Source organism: Eutrema salsugineum, unplaced genomic scaffold (genome assembly GCF_000478725.1).
Source record: "Eutrema salsugineum unplaced genomic scaffold, Eutsalg1_0 scaffold_5, whole genome shotgun sequence".
Taxonomy (NCBI): Eukaryota; Viridiplantae; Streptophyta; class Magnoliopsida; order Brassicales; family Brassicaceae; genus Eutrema; species Eutrema salsugineum.
This window is the reverse complement of record NW_006256612.1, coordinates 2,253,242-2,271,037: the sequence shown is the minus strand read 5'-3', so window position 1 is coordinate 2,271,037 and position 17,796 is coordinate 2,253,242. Positions and strand designations below refer to the sequence as shown.

Genomic DNA, 17,796 nt, shown 5'->3' with positions numbered 1-17,796 from the left:
TACTGATCATTAATGACGATCTAAAACAGTACTACTGTACTAATTTATTTCTTGATTTGTCTCGAAGAAGTCTTGAAATGAAGGGGATATTAATTATTCCCATATCACATTAAAATGTAAATGAACAAGAATTTTTAATTTTATTTGGAAATAATTAAACAATAATAAATGTGAAAAGAAGAACCAAGAAGGAAAGTGGGAGGGTGGGTTCCGTTCATTGAACCCTCCATAGCAAAAGCAATAACTCAGCTTCGGGTTTTAGGTTCGGTTTTAGGGTCGGGAGAGTCGACTTTTGTGCGGATAAGAACGCTTCTCTTCGTTCTTGTATTTACACACGCATCTCTCTCTCCTCTGCTTCTGCTCTGCTCTGCCACTCTCTCTCCTCTCCCTCCCTCCCTTTCTCTCACTAAAACCCGGCGATCGAAGAGAATTAACAAGCTACTGTCAGAGAAATCAAACCCACAAATATAAGAATCATCATGGTAATCACAATAATATTCCACGAATAGAAGAGATATATATGTCAAAATTTGTTTATTTCTTCAAATGGGTTCTCTTCAGTTTGGTTATAAATGCTCTGTTTTTTTTTTTCCTTTTAGAGATCGATTCAAATTCCACCTAAGCTTCTTCTCTCTTAGCTTTGATCAGTCTTCTCTTACGAAATCATTATTTTCCCCCAAATGGGTTCTCTCAAATTTCGAATCTTTTTCCTCCGAATTGATTCTATATAGAATTAGACTCTGTTCCAATAAGAACAACTATCAGAACTTCAATTTTTTTCGTTTTTTCGATTCTAATCTTCTTGAGATTGTTCTTATTTCAGGGAGCTGAAGTTGAAAACAATAAGAGGTGGCCTCCATGGCTAAAACCTCTGCTTCGAGAGAAATTCTTCGTACAATGCAAATTACACTCAGATTCACACAAGAGTGAGTGTAACATGTACTGTTTAGACTGTACTAATGGCCCTCTCTGTTCTCTCTGCCTCTCTTTCCACAAGGATCATCACGCCATTCAGGTTCGTTTTATCATTTCACTTTTCTTTGAAAAGATCTGATTTCTTGTGGAAGATTCTTTCCAATTTCAGATTTACTTAAATTAAAAAGTTTATATCTTTTTTTTTTACTGAGAGAGAAAGTGCTTATGGTTAATTCCAGATTTTGTTAGTTTGGTTGGTGATTTTGTTAGTTTGGTTGGTAATCTACTTTTTGTTTTCATTGGTGATTCTGATTAAATTTACAGATAAGGAGATCATCGTATCACGATGTGATAAGAGTGTCTGAGATTCAGAAATTTCTGGACATAACAGGAGTTCAGACATATGTGATTAACAGTGCTAAGGTTGTGTTCTTGAACGAGAGACCTCAGCCTCGACCAGGCAAAGGTGTTGTCAATACCTGCGAAGTCTGTTATCGAAGCCTCGTCGATTCTTTCAGATTCTGCTCTCTCGGTTGCAAGGTAACAAAATAAAAAAAAAATTATTTTCTTGATAAAAATATGTCTGGTGAAAAAATTACAGTGAAAATAAACTGTCAAGGAGTTAATGTCTTTGATCTTAAATGCTTTAGAAGTTATTGGTGTGTTGTTGTTTGGTTAATAGAATTGAGAAAGTGTAAGAGTTTCTATGTTTGGTTGAGAAAATGCGGGAAAATCAAAGCTGTAACCTCTAGTATTTGGGGTCTAGAAAAGGCTGATAAATAACATAAATGTCATTTTTTGGGGTATGTAAATATATATTTACCTGTAGAGGAAAATTAACTCAAGAAATAGCTTTTTTGGGGGTCAATGTACTCTATTTTAGGTAGAAGAATATAATAAGTATAAACTTAGTTGAACGGGTAAGCTAACTACTATTCAATAATTTCCTTATTAATATTGATTTTGTATTTAGACCGTCTTTTATTCTTTTAATCCTTGTTTGATGGGAATTGAGAAAGGGACTTAAAATAAAGGGATTTTTCTTGTTGGGTGGGCGAGAAAATGTGGGGGCAATGATAGCAACTTCAAGAAATTGTGGAGCTAAAAAAATAATACTCCGTAGCATTTTGGGTTGACGAGAAAGTAGGGGAGAAAATTCCAAGTCAATTAATAGCTTCGATCTTAAGTAATTTAACCCATTTTAAAGGTCTTTTCGTTTTCATACTTTTATTTTTTGCATGGCTTTCAACATCTTCATCTTTTGTTGTTTATAAGAGACAAATGACTAAGATAACCCTAGCAAATATGTAATACAACTTACATTAATACATTATTGTCTTATATTGTTTTTTTTTTTACTAGATCTCTGGAATCTCCAAGAATTTCGTCAAGAAAAGAAAGGATTGGACAAACAATCTTTCAGATTCTGATGATTCGTATAGCAGTACTAGTATCGAGAGGCTCAAGAAGAACGATGACATGATCAATAATAGTTTCACGCCATCAACACCACCTTTATCGGCTGTGAATCGCCGAATTGCAAAACGAAGAAAGGGAATTCCGCACCGTGCTCCTTTTGGAGGACTAATCATAGAATACTAAGAAAATGGTAATGCATATAGTCTTATGCTAATAACAATCACTAGTAGTTTATGGGTGGTACATGTATGTATATATGTCTATAATGGTCTAAAGCAATGTAAAAAGAAAATCTTACCTCATAGTATCAAGTAGATATGAAGGAGTAAAGAGTGGGAAAGATAATAGAATGAAGCATGAAAGGAATACTTGTGCATGTATATTTTGGGCTCAAAGGGTACATATGTAAATGTAGAATAGTGTTGTGGGAAAAGACAATAGTAATAAGTATGTAAATGCAAATGCAAATGTGAATGAAATAAAGGCATATTACTTTCGATGTACTTGTTTCTTGTTTTTTTGTTCATAGTATCTCATTTATTAGTTTCTTAAAACATGATATCAACTTGTATCTTTCTGAAAAGTATATGCATTGCTAAATGATACATTGCAAGAGACCCGAGAATATGGAGAAAAAGAAGATTTCACTTGATCCTCTATACGTTTTTGACTATAGAGTCGTCTTCCTGCTTTCAAAAGTCGCCATTATTAAAATATCTGATTATTTGACATTTGGAAGGACAATACAGTACACAAAACCAATATTTGTACATGCCATCTAAAAATTTTACATTGAACATTGACTTTAGATTTTCTAATTTTAAGTAGAATTAATACATGTATATTTATAGATTAAGTATGAAACTTGCTTAGAGTTAAGTGTTTTCTTTGTTGAAGTGCTAATCCTTTTTTAAGTATAGTAATTTTTTCTTTTCATAAATTTTGAAGTTTGGATGACTTGTTTTTAGTTTCCCTTGAAAATTATTATGAAGTTGGATGACTTGTTTTTAGTATCCCTTGAAAATTATTTTCAAGTCAACTTCCTATTAAAACATGATTTTTATTTTATTATTTCATAAAAAAAAGATCCCGAACGGGGACGGCAAGCCTAAAGCAATCACAAAGATCTTTTGGAGGATGTTCATAATTCTCTTAAAACTAATCTCGATGCATGTATCAAGCTAGATATCATATATCATATGGTTTTGTGTATATATATATCTTTTGTTAAATAAATATCCTTCTTAATAAAAATCAAGCAGTCTTAAGAAAGGCTGTAAATAAAAGTCTCGAGTTTCAAGATTCTAGATTTCTAGCATGAGTGTTGAGTTTTGCACGTGCGGTAACTTTTGGGCCACGTGTTTTTAAATCATTGGCAGACGAGAATGGCTCGAGAGGGGCAAAACCATGATGCGTTTTATGGGGGAATAAAGAAAGAGAAAGGACAGAGTCCAACGGCATAGCGAATGGGCCTTTCTAAGCTTTATATGGCCGAAGTGGGGCCCATTATCGTCATCTTTCTATTTGCCCCATCCGATTGCCCAAACGGCATAATATACATTGCCGATGATGTAATCTCGGCCGTTGGAATCTCAAGAACTTGTTAGAAACGTGACACAATATTTTAAAAATCCAACCCTATTTATTGTTTTAGTACTAAATAATAAACGAAGGAACAATTCTGGAATAAGCATGTGTCATGAATCATGATGTTGCCAAACCCACTCACACCACGTAGATTGTTTCGTCCGATTGTCCAACAATAATTAAATGTATTAAGAAAATATAAAAAAATGTGATAGTATAGTTTAATTGATTCTTAGTGATAATCTTAAGCCAAGTGGTACGTGACATTTGATTTTTTAAGTCTACAAAAAAAAAAAAAAAACAGTATGTTATGATTTGAGAAACTGGTGACCAACATTAACCTACCTTTTTTTATACACTCGGTTTAGTATTAAATACTACAAATCCACATGACAGTGCTCTAATCTTATCTAATTTATCAAAAGATGTGTTTAAGTGCTGTAAAAAAAGAAGGGATTATGGACCATGAAACTTAGACCATGAACATTGTAGAGATCCATTAGGGGTTTTAAGTAGTTTTTTAATAATAAAATTGGGTTTGAGATTCGTATAAGTAACTTATGTATTTTGGTTGAACATTGTAGAGATCTTTTGGAGTTGTTTAAAAAAAAAATTATGTCAGGGAAAATTAGAAAGGAAGAAAAAAAATTATTCCCCAAATTGAATAGTCAATCACAATCTTCCACCTGTCTTTGAAAACCGTCTTTTATGGTTTTAATATAATAGATGTCTCCAGCAAAATCAGAGATCTATTTGTATTAAAAAATGTTTTTTAATCACAAGAGACGCATGAACATACCGCGATGTTCATGCTCTTATAACATTTGATCAGAAAAACTGGTCATACAAACCTGTTACTACTGAAGATAAATTTGAGTTTGGATAAATAAAAAAATTTATGTCATACTAAAGAATATAGATAATGCATGCAAAACTTTCAAGAAAACTAGCTAGATATATAAAACTCAACTAATTCGGAGGCGAACATGATGATCCTTTATTCTGTTCTAATATTCTATCAAAGAAATCTCCTACAAAAACATGAGATTCTCAACCTGATCAGAGGAGACAAGGTATACATCTCCTGCATCATAAAACTCATCAGGGATATCTTGTATGTGAACTCTTCTCACTATAAGTTTCTTCAGATCACAATAGGCAACACTAAGTGATTTTAGTAGATAACCTGAAAAAAAAAAGCTCACCAGTCTTAGTGTCAGTGGATCGAAACCTTTGAAACCTATCAACAGACCGATGAATTAAAGTAGGCAAAACAAAAGTCTTCATCGACCATTCCTCTTTAGCAGCATCTTCTAGAACACACAAAGCGATATTATATGCGTAGTACTTTTCAAAGACGATGAAAGCTGGCTTTCCCTCGTAGCTTATCAGCTTTGAAAAATTGCGAAAGTTGCTAGGTTCATTGACAAGATCATCAAGTTTTACGGCTTTGATAAGATCGATTTTTTCGGATCTTACATCAAACCTCATGATTGCTGAATTCTCTAGCTCCTCGCCGGTCAAAGCTTGATAATACAAAACACCATTGATGCACACGTTTTGACTTATAGGAGAGTGAGGTGGAATATTGTCTTGAATCATCTTCCAAGAATTCTCACTTCCCAGCGTCAAAACCCATATCTCCATAGCTAAACCTCGTGTGTTGCCAGACTCAGGAGTTTCTATCATGACGCACAACACTTTATAATCACTGTCGATGGGATCATAGCCTAAATATAATTGAGTTATGTAGGTCTCTGAGTATGAATCGAGATCTGGCAAGGTAATGGATCGTCTAGTGCACAGGTTATATACCCCGGGTGTAGAATGAGATCCATAGCATATCAAACCGTGAACTGAAGGAGCAGAAAATATGGCTGGGCAAGTCACAAGGTAACTTGCTAAAGAAGCAAGAGAAGGTGATGCTTCATGTGTAGTTAAACCATAATGTTTGGACTTGAATACGAAGACGAGACCTCTAGGTCTATTCAAGGACTCATTCAAGTGTTGTTTCATGAACTTTCGACTACGGATGATTGAAGCCCAGAGCTTAGATACGGAGAGGAATCTCATTAGGGTTTTAACCGGCGATCGTTTGAGTATTTCTATAATGAGATCAAGCGGAAGCGAGTATGATGAGAAGCTTACGCTTCCCTTTTTACCTTTCTTCTTCTTCTTCTTCTTCTTCTTCCTCTTTCTCTGTGCTTTCATGGCGGAGAAGACTAAAACACGATACCAACTCGATCTCATTCCACTTAGCGTTGTTTGTTAATAGAGTGATTTTAGAGTTTTGCGATTTAGGGTTTATCTAAGGGTTTAAGTCATTTATACGGTGGGCTCAATTTTAGATTAAGATGCAAAATTTAGGCCCATATTTTTTGACATTACTACAAGAGAGAAAACACGTTCGGATCTGTCGATCATGCCACGTGTATTCCGACCGCTATGACGTGTCACTGATCGTTCCTCTGTTTTAAAAATAGTTGCTTTCGAAGGCAAATACTCAAACATCGGGAATTTGGTCGGAGATGTCGTCGGCGCAAATGGACCCACGAGACAAGATGAGATCACGCGATTTGAGTAAAGTCGCGAGAGGCGAGCAAGCGCCAAGACCAGCCCACGCTCCCGGCACGGTGTCGCCGCCACCGGAGAACGAGGCGACATTTCGAGCTAAGAGAGGAGAAGACGGCGGAGGAGAGACTGGTTTGTCGACGGATGAACAATTTCCGGTGAATAGTGAAACGCGACATTGCTTCAATCGGTACATGCAATACCATAAGTAAGTTCTTTTTTTTTAAAAAAAAATTACCACTAAAGTAAAATGAGATTAAGGTTGCATGTGATTAGTGTTTTAAAATATTTTGATTTTAATTAATACGTAGCTGTCTTGAGGATAAGGGAAGAGATGCGAATGATTGTAACCACTTGAGAGAGTATGTACGTTCGATGTGCCCCGAGAAATTGGTGAGCAAATATTTAATATGTATTGTTCCTTTATAAAAAATAATTAAGATGGAATATGAATTATTGAACTCTGATTAGAAATCTAATTTTAGTTGATCTTTTGTTGTTTTTGTTGTTTTTTCATCTTATCACATGAAAGGTTGAAAAATGGGAGGAACAGAGAAAGTTCGGGACATTGCCATCATCAGTTTGAAGATAGATTATCAGTTATCACATAGTCTCTCTGATATATATGAAGAAGAGATGTTTAATTAGTTTGGTCGTTGTGTGGACTGTCGACATTACTAAAACCAAAATGATATAAATCAAATAGTTAATTGTAAATAAATTAGCCAAAGAATCACGTAAAAGTTTCTTCTAGTACCAGAAATATGCATTTTTTAGGTAAAGAAAATATATCTTTAATTAAAAAGCAAATACACTTCTCGAATCATTCGCTTTAGATTTCGATCACAAGAAACTCACATTTTCGTGTGTGCATACACTCCAACATTCCTTTCTCCAGATCCAAGATGTTAAAAATGTAAGTGCAATTATATTTGTTTTCTACCAGTTTACTTCTACATTGAAACTCTGATCTAAAACCAACATTTGGTATCAGAGCTTTTAGATAAACGCTTTGATACTAAATGATGGGTCTAGATCAAAGCTTCGAAGTAGAAGTCAATTGGCAGAATGGTTTACTGTTTTTTTTTTTAATCAGTTTTAACATCTTTATATACACAACACAATTGCAAGTAGATCCACAAAAAGATCCTACAAAAAAGGAATTTAAAGATATTTGGCATGACAATCGCGAACTAGATCCTCAAAAATTCCTAAAAAAAGGAATTGAAAGATATTTGGCATAACAATTGCAACTAGATCCACACAAAAAATCCTACGAAAAGGGAAATCAAAGATATTTGGCATAACAATTGCAACTAGATCCACAAAAAAATCTTACGAAAAAGGGAATTCAAAGATATTTGGCATATCTAGTCCTGCGTGCTTGATAAGGACCGATTCTTAATTGTTAAAACTGGAAAATTATAAAACTTGGATAAGTAATATATCTAAGATTTTGGTTTCTACGATCGAACCAGCCGGTTCTCCTTCTGTACCGGCAGCGCGCGGCTTGGCAATAAAGGGCAAAAGTGCTGTTGGTCAAGTTGTAAAAGAGTATTACACACTAGGTGTGTACTGTTGTCTAGCATTACACACTTCTGTGTGATAAGGAAAATCAAATCCAAGGATCAATACTAAGATGATGAAAGCAAATGGTCTACTCTTCAATCATTTTAACGAATTAATTGTTAGATACTACTATAAACGTAAAAAAGAATCTACAATCGATATTTGGTGTTTGCTTTTACAATCAACAAATATTTTTCTTTTTTTATTCTAAAATGCTCATGGTTATAAATTTCTTTGAAAAGTATATACAAATGTAAATGCCAAACAAAGAATCGAGAGATGTTAAATTTAAATGAATCGAACTGATTCCAACCAAATCAAACTTAAAAAACTTGATTCAAAACGATCCAAAGATTAATAAACAATAGATAATGTAAGTGAAAGTTGGTGTTAACTTCTCCTACAAGGAAACCACAAGGAAATTCACTGGATACTAAACAAGCGTCTCATCGGGGGTGGATGAATTATCTATGAAAAAAATCTGCTAAAGTCTCACAGGTCAGCAAGATGAGACGTTTCTTTGGCAGAAAACAGTATTCATCTCGGTGACTATGAGAACAGAGTCCTTAAGCTTGGGTTTTACTACTCACAGTCACATTGATGCTATGTTCTTTCTTTTTCCTACTTGTTGTAGCTCGCAAGCTTCCATACCTCTTTGCAAAGATACTTGATCCAAGGTTCTGCTGGCGATCCACATGACTAGTGAGTGAGTTTCCCTCAGGTCTTTATAGAATACTCGAATATGTTGTTCATAGCGGTTTAATCTTCTTTTCACTTAAAACGTTTGAGCTGAAACAAGAACTGTTTCTTGGCCAACTATTTTTGCGCAGGTGTGAACCATTCCCTAGTTATCCGCCAACATATGACTAGCACTTTGCTTCACACACATCTTGGCTCAGAACGCTGAGGCCTAGTGGACTTGTTCTTGGAGATAGACCGGATTCTCCACCCTGAGGTCGTTCTCTACATAACATTCCAACCATTTTTCATAAGATCCCTAATTAGGAATAAAGAGACCAGAGAAACTGAACCTTGTCTGGGTTGTTCTAATGGATATATAATATAAGCTTGGAGTGATAGAGATGGCTCGCGCTCTTGCTGCTCGTGTTCGTTTGGAAACATGGGTCATCGACCCTGAGTAGTGACCAACGGCTTCTCGTTTGTCAACAAAATTTCCTGAAAATATAACTTATCCAAAAGAAAACTGTCAAAATCTTGCTTTGTTTCGCCGAGGAAGAAAGGAAAGAAACACTAGCTATGGTTTCTTTTATCCCGGTGACTTGTTGAAAAAGTTAACGTTGATTTCGTGAATGTGTCGTTATAAAAAAGATAAGACTGTTTTTGTTTTTTTTTTTCTAATGATCGGATTATACGAACAGGAAAATGAGAAAGTGGGCAAAAAATATGGAGATGCGGGGGATCGAACCCCGTGCCTCTCGCATGCAAAGCGAGCGCTCTACCATTTGAGCTACATCCCCAATTGTTAATGTTTGACACAAAATAAATAATAATTTTTAATAAACTCTAGTTATGCTTGACCACGTAAATAAATAAGTATCGAATCAAACCGTTTAAAAATGTTTTAAGAATATGACACGAAAAATGTACAAATAAATAAATAATAGTAAGATGATTAAACCAAACCGTTCAGCTTGTATTTCGTCATTTTAGCTAATTGACAATACTGTAAACGTAAACGAGAATCTTCCAAAAACAAAAAAAAAGAGAATCTTCCAATTATGTTTGGAGTTTGCTTTCACAATCTCTCAACATATAATGTTTTGTTTTAAAGTGCTCAAGGATATGAATTTATTAGAAAAAAATATGTACAAACCAAGAAATCTAAATGATGAATTGAACCGATTCAAACCAAGACGAGCTAAGAGAAACGAGATTTAAAAACGATTTTATGAATCATTTGGTTCGGCTTAATTGGGTTTGAGATTTTGTCGTGGCTTAATTGAATCCGATTTATAGAAGAAAAAACGTATTGGGCTTTTACTCAGGCCCATTTAAGTAACTCACGTGGCAATTTAATAACCGGCGCCCTAGACCCGCCGTGAAATTGAGCGTCGAGGAGAGAGAGAGAGAGCTTCTCCAAATCAGAGCGACAAAAAAAAAACACTCTTTCGATTCCAAAATTTGTTACTCGACGATTTTTTTTGGTCGTTAGCTTTCTTTCTCTATCGTGAATAAACGGTTTTCAATTTCGACCGTTAAGTACCGTTTTATATATATCTCCGGTGAAGAAAGATGTCTGCTTCGTCACCGTCTCTTAGTAACAATGGCCTCTCCGCCGCCGTCACGCCTCCCAAAACTCTCCGTGGCCTCAACAAACCCAAGTGTATCCAATGCGGCAACGTCGCTCGCTCCAGGCATCTCTCTCTCTCTCTCTCTCTTGCTTTTACGCATTGTCTCGTCGCAAGATTTGATCTCTTACATCGATTTCGGTGGCTTAGTTTGTAAATTTAAGGCTGATTTCGTTGGTTTTTAATCTGATAGGAATCGAATTTCTCCAGTATACTGTTTAATTTAGGGTTTATTAAGTTTCAGGGTTTGTGTTCTTCTCTCCATGATTTGGGGATGAATCAGTTTTCTTTTGAGGAAGAGTTTGAACACGTTATACTCTGCTCTTACGTGATTGATCAGCTTGTTTAAAGTTTTGAGCTTTTAGTTTTCGACTTTCTAAGTTCTGTTTTTTCTGAGATAATTTGGACTGAGATTGGTTTATTGATCTTGGATGTGATCAATGGCAGGTGCCCATTTCAATCTTGTAAAGGTTGCTGTTCAAGAGCAGAAAACCCCTGCCCGATTCACGGTATGCGTTTCCCTCAAATCTAAGATGATAATCATCAGTTAAATAAATCAGATTTAGAGTTTAGTGCTCATAACTTTTACAAGTATCAATCTTTAGCATGAAAAAAAATTAATGGTTTATCACTGAATAGTCGAACCAATAGAGAACCTGGAACTAGAAAAGAGTAAATTTATAAGACTGATTCTTTGAAAGTGTGCTGAGGTCAAAGAGATTTTATCATGGACTGTTTGTTATTTTGGCTTACGTGTTCTTGTCACTGCAGTTCTTAAAGCAGCTGCAACGTCTGCTGAGAAGACGCAGGCGCCAAGTACTCCATCATCAGATCAGAAAGCATCAGAGGGCACTCCCGGGTACATATTATACAAACCATTTTTCTTAGATTCTGCTTTGGTTGTGCTTTTGCAAGCAAGTGAATATCAGATGATGAACCAGTTTGCTTACTTTGTTAGGGAGTAGTTGATATCGAGATGCTATGTGTGTCTGTTCTTGAGGAACTAAAAGATGGTTTCTTTATTTTGATATTATATCTTCTATTGGAAACTGCTTTCAGGAGTACAACTAGAGTTTCATCAATCCGCCAACTTTCTAGCAACTTTGCTCAGTTTAATAACCTGAATGCTGCTTCTCGCCAGAGAAAACCTTTGACGATAAAGGTACTAACGAAGTCGTCACGTCTTGAAGAATTCTCCTACTTATTGTTTTCCTCTGATCTGTTGTTGTTCTGTCTATAGGATGCTCAAGCGTTAAACGAGTGGCGGTTTACAAAGCTAAAAGAGTACAGAGACAGAAACATTGAAGTGGAAAATGAAGCTTTTGATCGGTACATGAGTAATGTGAATTTACTCGAAGAAGCCTTTTCATTGACATCTGTTCCTGAAGAGAGTCCCGGAGCAGCAGCTTCTGAGCGAAGCAACGAGGAAAGAACTGTTTCGGAGCTTAAACTGAGGCTGAGATCAAACTCCGCACGAACAGAGAGCATCAAGAAGCGGATAGCAGAGACTGTCAAAGCCGGTTTGGTGAAGGTTCAGAAACCGGTTTTAAGTGGTAAATCAGATGATCAAGATGAAATTGAAAGACGGATCAAAAGAAGCAAATGGGAAGAGAAAACATCAGCTTTGAATGAAGTAATCGACAAAGTGAACAAAGCAAGAACCGAAGAGGATCTCAAATTTTGCTTTGAAATGAAATCAAAGCTCTGTGGTCAAGTTTCTTCCAATGCAGCATCCGGGAAGAACATGGTTTCGGGTCTTGTTCGAAAAGTTGAGATCAGTGAAGAAGCACTTCAGAAAATTGGCGAGCATCTCAAATCTTTTGACAAAGTTGAAACTTTGTGAAGTCAAGAACATACCTTAAGCATATATTAGATATTGGAACTAAACAATGGAGGTAGTTGTTGATTGTATGTTCGTTGGATTTTTATTGATCTTTTGTATTTTGTATTTTAGTTAAAACCCATAAATGAAGATGATTTTGTAGTGTTTTTTTTTTCCTGTTGATGTTGGAGAAACTAATGATTTAATTGGACATTCTAGAAAGCCTGTTTTATATGCAAGTCTTGTTTGCTGATGCTTTTCTTAGCCTGTTAAGCAAACATGTTTGTATTGAGAGGCTTCAATGCTGCTAATGCTTTTTTTTTTCTTTCTCTCCACCTTCGTCTCTGCCTCGCATTTGTAAAGTTGGGAAAGTTATAACTATTTCATACTTTTTCTTTTAAACTATTTCATACCAGAATATGTTAAATAGAAGTAAGATTAATCGAAATGATTCTTTATAGATATCAAAACCACTGACTTTAGCTGAAAATTGGTTTAGTTTGGATAACCGGTCGTCTAATTGAACTGGCCCTACTTGGAAAAAATCCCATCCACACCATATTCCATAATGAGATATCTTTGAAAATGACTAAAACCAAACTTTTAGATTCTCATTTTGTTTTGCAGCCTCAATTCCACTATCAACCAAAACAGATCAAAAAGCTTTTGGGAACTAAAATAAACTTTCATTGTTTTGCTAGTTTTAACCATATCTTAAATACACATATGCATTTTTGTTCTATACATACACATGCATATAATAAATACTATATGTATGTTGATGATATCATTCATTCTGCAAACTAACTAGACACATGTTGACTGGGCTATAGGTTGGGACTTGAGACGAAACAATTCAAATTTGCTCATTTGAAGTTACTATTATAACTTCTTTTAATTTTAAGTTAACATTCAAATAATTGTATCATTGTTATTGGTCATATATAATGTACTTTTTTAATTATATGATATTACGTAAAAGCGTATCCCTTTTACTCTCTAATTTGTAACCTATTCAAGCTCTTGAACTATATTTTAGCAAAGTGACGAGGAGATGACTTAGCAATTGTATTTAGTTCGATTTTTGTATTATCTGGATGATTTTTCTTGTTGTTGAAATAAGAAAATTAAATATGATATTCACCTTAGTCTGAAGACAGAAATTATTGTTTCTTTCATCTTTATATGATTCATTACTCATGTATTTTCATCCCTTCATTTAACGGATTGCTTATGATGTTGTCCATTGAAAATAAAGGGAGATGAAAGATATCGGTGACCACTTATCCAAGAATGATTACTGTAACTAGCCAGACTATCAACCAAAAAAAAAAAAAATTCAATTTAGGTAAACTGAATGTATAAATATTGAAAAGGTGGGAAGAAGTTGATGTCTATCTGATTATGTGCTAAGGAGATAAAAAGATGTCAAACAAGTTTCACACATCTTGTTGCTAAAGAGATTACAGGCTTGTTGACACATTTAAAATAAATATCGTTACATCACACTTGTAAGATTAATAAACGATCATAAAAAATCACAAAAAATGCCACATAATATGAGAACTCTTTATGAGAACTCTTTAAATCATAGAAAAAAATTAATCTTAAAATTAATGGCTTTACAAATAATAGTATAGATATATTTTTAACAAATGCAATTTATCAAATGTATTTATATGTTATTTTTTTTTGGTGAATAAATGTATTTATATGTTATGGTTTGTAGTAAGAAATTACAAAATCTTTTACAAATTTGATTTAATTTTTAAAAATTAGTTCGGGTCGGATACGAACTCGGTTACCGTATAAGTAGTAGAAATTTCGATTTCCGTTTTTTTTTTTGTTTTTTTTTTCCTTGGAATATGCGAGAGTAATGGCGTGGTTGAAGACACGAGAGAGAATCCTGAAGAAAAGCCAAAGCATAAGAACAAGAGATGTTAAAAGAACAAACCATACGCAAAAAGAAAGACTCTTTCTTCTCCGTTCTCTCTCTCACTCTATATATATCTAAAGAGAGAGAGAGAGAGAGTGTGTGTGTGAAAGGTGGAGAAAAAAACAAAGACAGAGTTCAAATACGTTAAGATGATGATGATGGAGCTTTTGGATCATTAACCATTATTTTTGTTTTCATCTCTTAATAATTTGTTAGTTTTAAACCTTAAACGGCAAATGGCTGTTCAAGCTCAACACCATTCCTCCAATCTCATCTTCCTTAATCACAGGTCGGTCCATTTTCTCTGTAAATTTTTTCACATTTTTCTTTTTGTTTTTTCACTTTTATTGATTACGGTTTTTTGTGGGCAGAAACGGTAAAGAAGAGGAACGAGATTTCTCGTTGCAATCACAGGCTGGAGAATTTCTTGATCAAACCAATATGTTGTTCAACAATGGTGGTTCGTAAAGTTCCATTATTTTCCATCAAAACTTCAAAATCTATGATTTTTCTCTTGAGAACGTGTGTGTGTGTGTGTGTTCGATAGGTGGTTCTAATTCGAGCAAAAGAGGAAGAACAACGAGCAATCAGCAGTTTCCCCAAGTTATAGACTTATCTCTATTACACAACCAACATCATCATCCGCCGTCGAATATGGTCTACACAGGACTCCGATTGTATTCCGGCGAAGAACAGACACAAAAGATTAGTACTCAGTTTCAGCAGAATAGTCAATACCGGAATCTTGTCTCCGATCCGTCTGAAGATGTTCTCGCTGCACATATCAATAGGCAAAGCGAAGAACTCGAAGAATTTCTTCATGCCCAGGTTTAGATTTAACCTGACATGAATTGGGTTTTCCGAAAAGTTTCGATTTTGTTCTCGCTGGAATGTAAAAACTTAAACTTTTTTGTTTTTTTTTTGGAGTAGGCGGAGGAGCTACGGCGTACGTTAGCGGAGAAGAGGAAGATGCACTATAAAGCGCTTATTTCTGCCGTGGAGGAGCCGTTGGTTCGTAAGCTGAGGGAGAAAGAGGCAGAGATACAGAGAGCCACGCGCCGTCACAATGAGCTGGAGGCGCGTGAGGCGCAGCTTAAAGCCGAGGCTCAGGCTTGGCAAGCGAGAGCCATGGCGCAGGAAACCGCCGCCGCGTCGCTTCAGGCTCAGCTTCATCAGGCCGTTAACGTACACGGCGGTGGCGGTGTGTCGGCGCAAGATAGTAGAGCGGCGGAGGAAGAGCTATTGTGCGCAGGTGGAGTCAGCGGATTGGGTGATGCCGAATCGGCCTACGTGGATCCGGAAAGGGTGACGCGGCCGAGATGCAAAGGTTGCCGGAAAAGGGAAGCGACGGTGGTGTTGTTGCCGTGTCGGCATCTGAGCATCTGCCCGGAATGTGACCGGTCAGCTCTAGCCTGCCCGCTATGTCTCACGTTGCGGAACTCGAGTGTTGAAGCGATCCTTTGCTAAATGGGCCAAAATTTAAGCCCATTAGTTTGTCAATTGTACATAAAACATTTTAAGAATATGAATTAAACAAAAAAAATTGGTAAATACTGTACACACAAAAACTTTTAGTATGATACCAGACTGTATTCTTCCTTAATCTTGATTTTCAGTTTTGGAAACGTCGATTCCGATTATGGTTACAATAACTTTGGATTATGATTTTTGAAAGCATAATAGAAAGTAAAATAATTTGAAAATATATAGAGATATTATGCTATTAGGATATACCGGTTATTGAGCTATACCGGTTGTACCGGAATCTCTTATATTCATATAAATACACATCTTGTAACAACATCTTCTACAGTAATGAATAACAGAATCTTCTTTCTTCATCGTCTTCTTCCTCTCGATTCTCTTTAACTAACATGGTATCAGAGCTCTTTGAGTCGCGAAACTCAATAGCTCCAGCTCGTTTTTTCTTCTTTCGCACTTTTTTTGACCTCGATTAATCGTTGATTCTCACGTTTAATCTTCTTGTTCGATTTCATAGATCGATTTTTGATCATTCCGTCAAGAATCAGTAATATCTCGAAATCAAAGCTTCATATCTTCTACAATGGTGATTGTTCGCAAATCAGCACGTCGACAGACTAGAGGAACAACATCGATTCGTCGATCTTCTATTCCTGAAGATTCTCCTCCATCTTCTCCAGTTTCACCGCTTGAATCGCCAGATAGTATACATTCCCCATTCTATTTGACGAACGGTGACAATTCTGGTATCTCTCTCATCTCCGAAGTTCTTGATGGTACGAATTACGATAATTGGAGTATAGCAATGTCCATTGCTTTAGATGCTAAGAACAAAATGGCGTTTATCGATGGATCTGTTGCTCGACCTAGTGAATCTCATCAGAACTTTAGGATATGGTCTAGATGCAATTCGATGGTGAAATCTTGGTTGTTGAATTTGGTTTCGAAGCAGATCTACAAAAGCATTCTTCGTTTCAATGATGCATCGGAGATATGGAAAGATCTACATACTCGATTTCACATCACCAATTTACCTCGTTCATACCAGTTGTCTCAACAAATTTGGTCATTAGGTCAGGGCTCGATGGATTTGGCCACCTACTATACCACTCTGAAAACTCTCTGGGATGAACTGGATGGTACTAATTGCATCAAGACTTGTCACAACTGTAATTGTTGCAAAGCTATGGAAACAAAAGCTGGACATGAAAAAGTCATTAAGTTTTTGGCCGGCCTGAATGATTCATACGCCACCATTAGAAGCCAAATCATAATGAAGAAGCATGTTCCAGACTTATCAGAGGTATACAACCTTCTCGATCAAGACCATAGTCAACGCAACATAAGTCCGGTTCAGAATGCCACAGCCTTTGCTGTTTCTGCATCTGATCCAACTCAAGGGAGTATCAATGCTGCTCAATCATCATACAACCCAAAACAGAATCGACCAGTATGCTCTCATTGCGGCTACAATGGTCATACTGTCGACAAATGCTACAAAATCCATGGATATCCTCCAGGATTCAAGCATAAAAACAAGTCCGTTGAGAAGAACAATGGATCATCTAAACCTGTTGTTGCTCAACTTTCGCTTGCAGATACATCCTCCACAGCTCAGACGACTCCAGATGTAGTGAATACTCTTTCTAAGGATCAGATACAAGAGGTTATCGCATATTTCAATGCACAGCTCAAACCATCTGTTAACTCGGTTGAAGCTGCCTCAACATCTCTTCCTTCTGGTTCAATTACTGCACTTCCTGGTATGGCTTTTTCTTCTACAACTCTATGTTTTGTTGGAATCTTAAGAGCTACCAGTAATGCATTATCATCCGAATGATGGATTATAGACAGTGGTGCCACACACCATGTCACACATGATCGAAGATTATTCACTCATCTCTCAGATTCATTGAACAGATCAGTAACTTTACCTACTGGTTTGGGAGTCAATATAGCTGGTATTGGTACTGTTCGGTTACATGATCAACTTGTTCTGAACAATGTTCTGTTTATTCCAAATTTTCGTATGAATCTACTCAGCATCAGTCAATTGACCAAAGACTTAGGCTATCGTGTGATATTTGATCAAGATGCTTGTGTGATACAGGATCCTACCAGGGGATCGATGATTGGACAGGGTGAAGCCATTTCAAACCTATACGTGTTGGATTCATCATCTTTTC

The 17,796-nt window shown here is 36.0% G+C and overlaps 5 protein-coding genes and 1 non-coding gene across 6 annotated transcripts; 4 read left to right on the top strand and 2 right to left on the bottom strand.

Annotated features, from left to right (window-relative positions):
• Positions 1-330: 330 nt before the first annotated feature.
• On the top strand, positions 331-2,837 carry LOC18991773. Its single transcript, XM_006415096.2, has 4 exons — positions 331-482; positions 824-1,015; positions 1,240-1,455; positions 2,278-2,837. The coding sequence occupies exons 1-4, from the start codon at positions 480-482 to the stop codon at positions 2,515-2,517; spliced, it is 651 nt and encodes a 216-aa protein (XP_006415159.1). The 5' UTR covers positions 331-479; the 3' UTR covers positions 2,518-2,837.
• A 2,115-nt stretch (positions 2,838-4,952) lies between these two features.
• On the bottom strand, positions 4,953-6,171 carry LOC18991772 (putative F-box protein At4g38870). Its single transcript, XM_024152144.1, is given in 2 exon segments — positions 4,953-5,112; positions 5,114-6,171. Coding segments are annotated over 2 exon segments (1,218 nt in total).
• Positions 6,172-6,432: 261 nt separating this feature from the next.
• On the top strand, positions 6,433-7,174 carry LOC18991771 (putative cytochrome c oxidase subunit 6b-like). The gene is made up of 3 exons (XM_024153330.1): positions 6,433-6,700; positions 6,804-6,885; positions 7,025-7,174. The coding sequence occupies exons 1-3, from the start codon at positions 6,450-6,452 to the stop codon at positions 7,076-7,078; spliced, it is 387 nt and encodes a 128-aa protein (XP_024009098.1). The 5' UTR covers positions 6,433-6,449; the 3' UTR covers positions 7,079-7,174.
• Positions 7,175-9,466: 2,292 nt separating this feature from the next.
• On the bottom strand, positions 9,467-9,539 carry TRNAA-UGC. The gene has a single exon. It is a non-coding gene; the product is annotated as a tRNA-Ala (tRNA).
• A 606-nt stretch (positions 9,540-10,145) lies between these two features.
• On the top strand, positions 10,146-12,414 carry LOC18991770. Its single transcript, XM_006415093.2, has 5 exons — positions 10,146-10,436; positions 10,818-10,879; positions 11,142-11,229; positions 11,430-11,532; positions 11,611-12,414. Exons 1-5 carry the CDS (start codon positions 10,315-10,317, stop codon positions 12,211-12,213), a joined length of 978 nt encoding a protein of 325 aa, XP_006415156.1. The 5' UTR covers positions 10,146-10,314; the 3' UTR covers positions 12,214-12,414.
• Positions 12,415-14,105: 1,691 nt separating this feature from the next.
• Positions 14,106-15,725, top strand: LOC18991769 (probable BOI-related E3 ubiquitin-protein ligase 2). Its single transcript, XM_006415092.2, has 4 exons — positions 14,106-14,417; positions 14,500-14,588; positions 14,676-14,956; positions 15,059-15,725. Exons 1-4 carry the CDS (start codon positions 14,365-14,367, stop codon positions 15,593-15,595), a joined length of 960 nt encoding a protein of 319 aa, XP_006415155.1. The 5' UTR covers positions 14,106-14,364; the 3' UTR covers positions 15,596-15,725.
• The last annotated feature ends 2,071 nt before the right edge of the window (positions 15,726-17,796 follow it).

Coding starts and splice junctions, on each gene's coding strand:
- LOC18991770 (XM_006415093.2), top strand. CDS start 10,315: ATGTCTGCTTCGTCACCGTCTCTTAGTAACAATGGCCTCTCCGCCGCC. Junction 10,437..10,817: donor GGCAACGTCGCTCGCTCCAG/GCATCTCTCTCT, acceptor GATCAATGGCAG/GTGCCCATTTCAATCTTGTA. Junction 11,533..11,610: donor GAAAACCTTTGACGATAAAG/GTACTAACGAAG, acceptor TTCTGTCTATAG/GATGCTCAAGCGTTAAACGA.
- LOC18991769 (XM_006415092.2), top strand. CDS start 14,365: ATGGCTGTTCAAGCTCAACACCATTCCTCCAATCTCATCTTCCTTAAT. Junction 14,418..14,499: donor CTCATCTTCCTTAATCACAG/GTCGGTCCATTT, acceptor TTTTGTGGGCAG/AAACGGTAAAGAAGAGGAAC. Junction 14,957..15,058: donor AAGAATTTCTTCATGCCCAG/GTTTAGATTTAA, acceptor TTTTTGGAGTAG/GCGGAGGAGCTACGGCGTAC.
- LOC18991773 (XM_006415096.2), top strand. Junction 1,016..1,239: donor AGGATCATCACGCCATTCAG/GTTCGTTTTATC, acceptor TTAAATTTACAG/ATAAGGAGATCATCGTATCA. Junction 1,456..2,277: donor TCTGCTCTCTCGGTTGCAAG/GTAACAAAATAA, acceptor TTTTTTTACTAG/ATCTCTGGAATCTCCAAGAA.
- LOC18991771 (XM_024153330.1), top strand. CDS start 6,450: ATGTCGTCGGCGCAAATGGACCCACGAGACAAGATGAGATCACGCGAT. Junction 6,701..6,803: donor CGGTACATGCAATACCATAA/GTAAGTTCTTTT, acceptor ATTAATACGTAG/CTGTCTTGAGGATAAGGGAA. Junction 6,886..7,024: donor CGATGTGCCCCGAGAAATTG/GTGAGCAAATAT, acceptor ATCACATGAAAG/GTTGAAAAATGGGAGGAACA.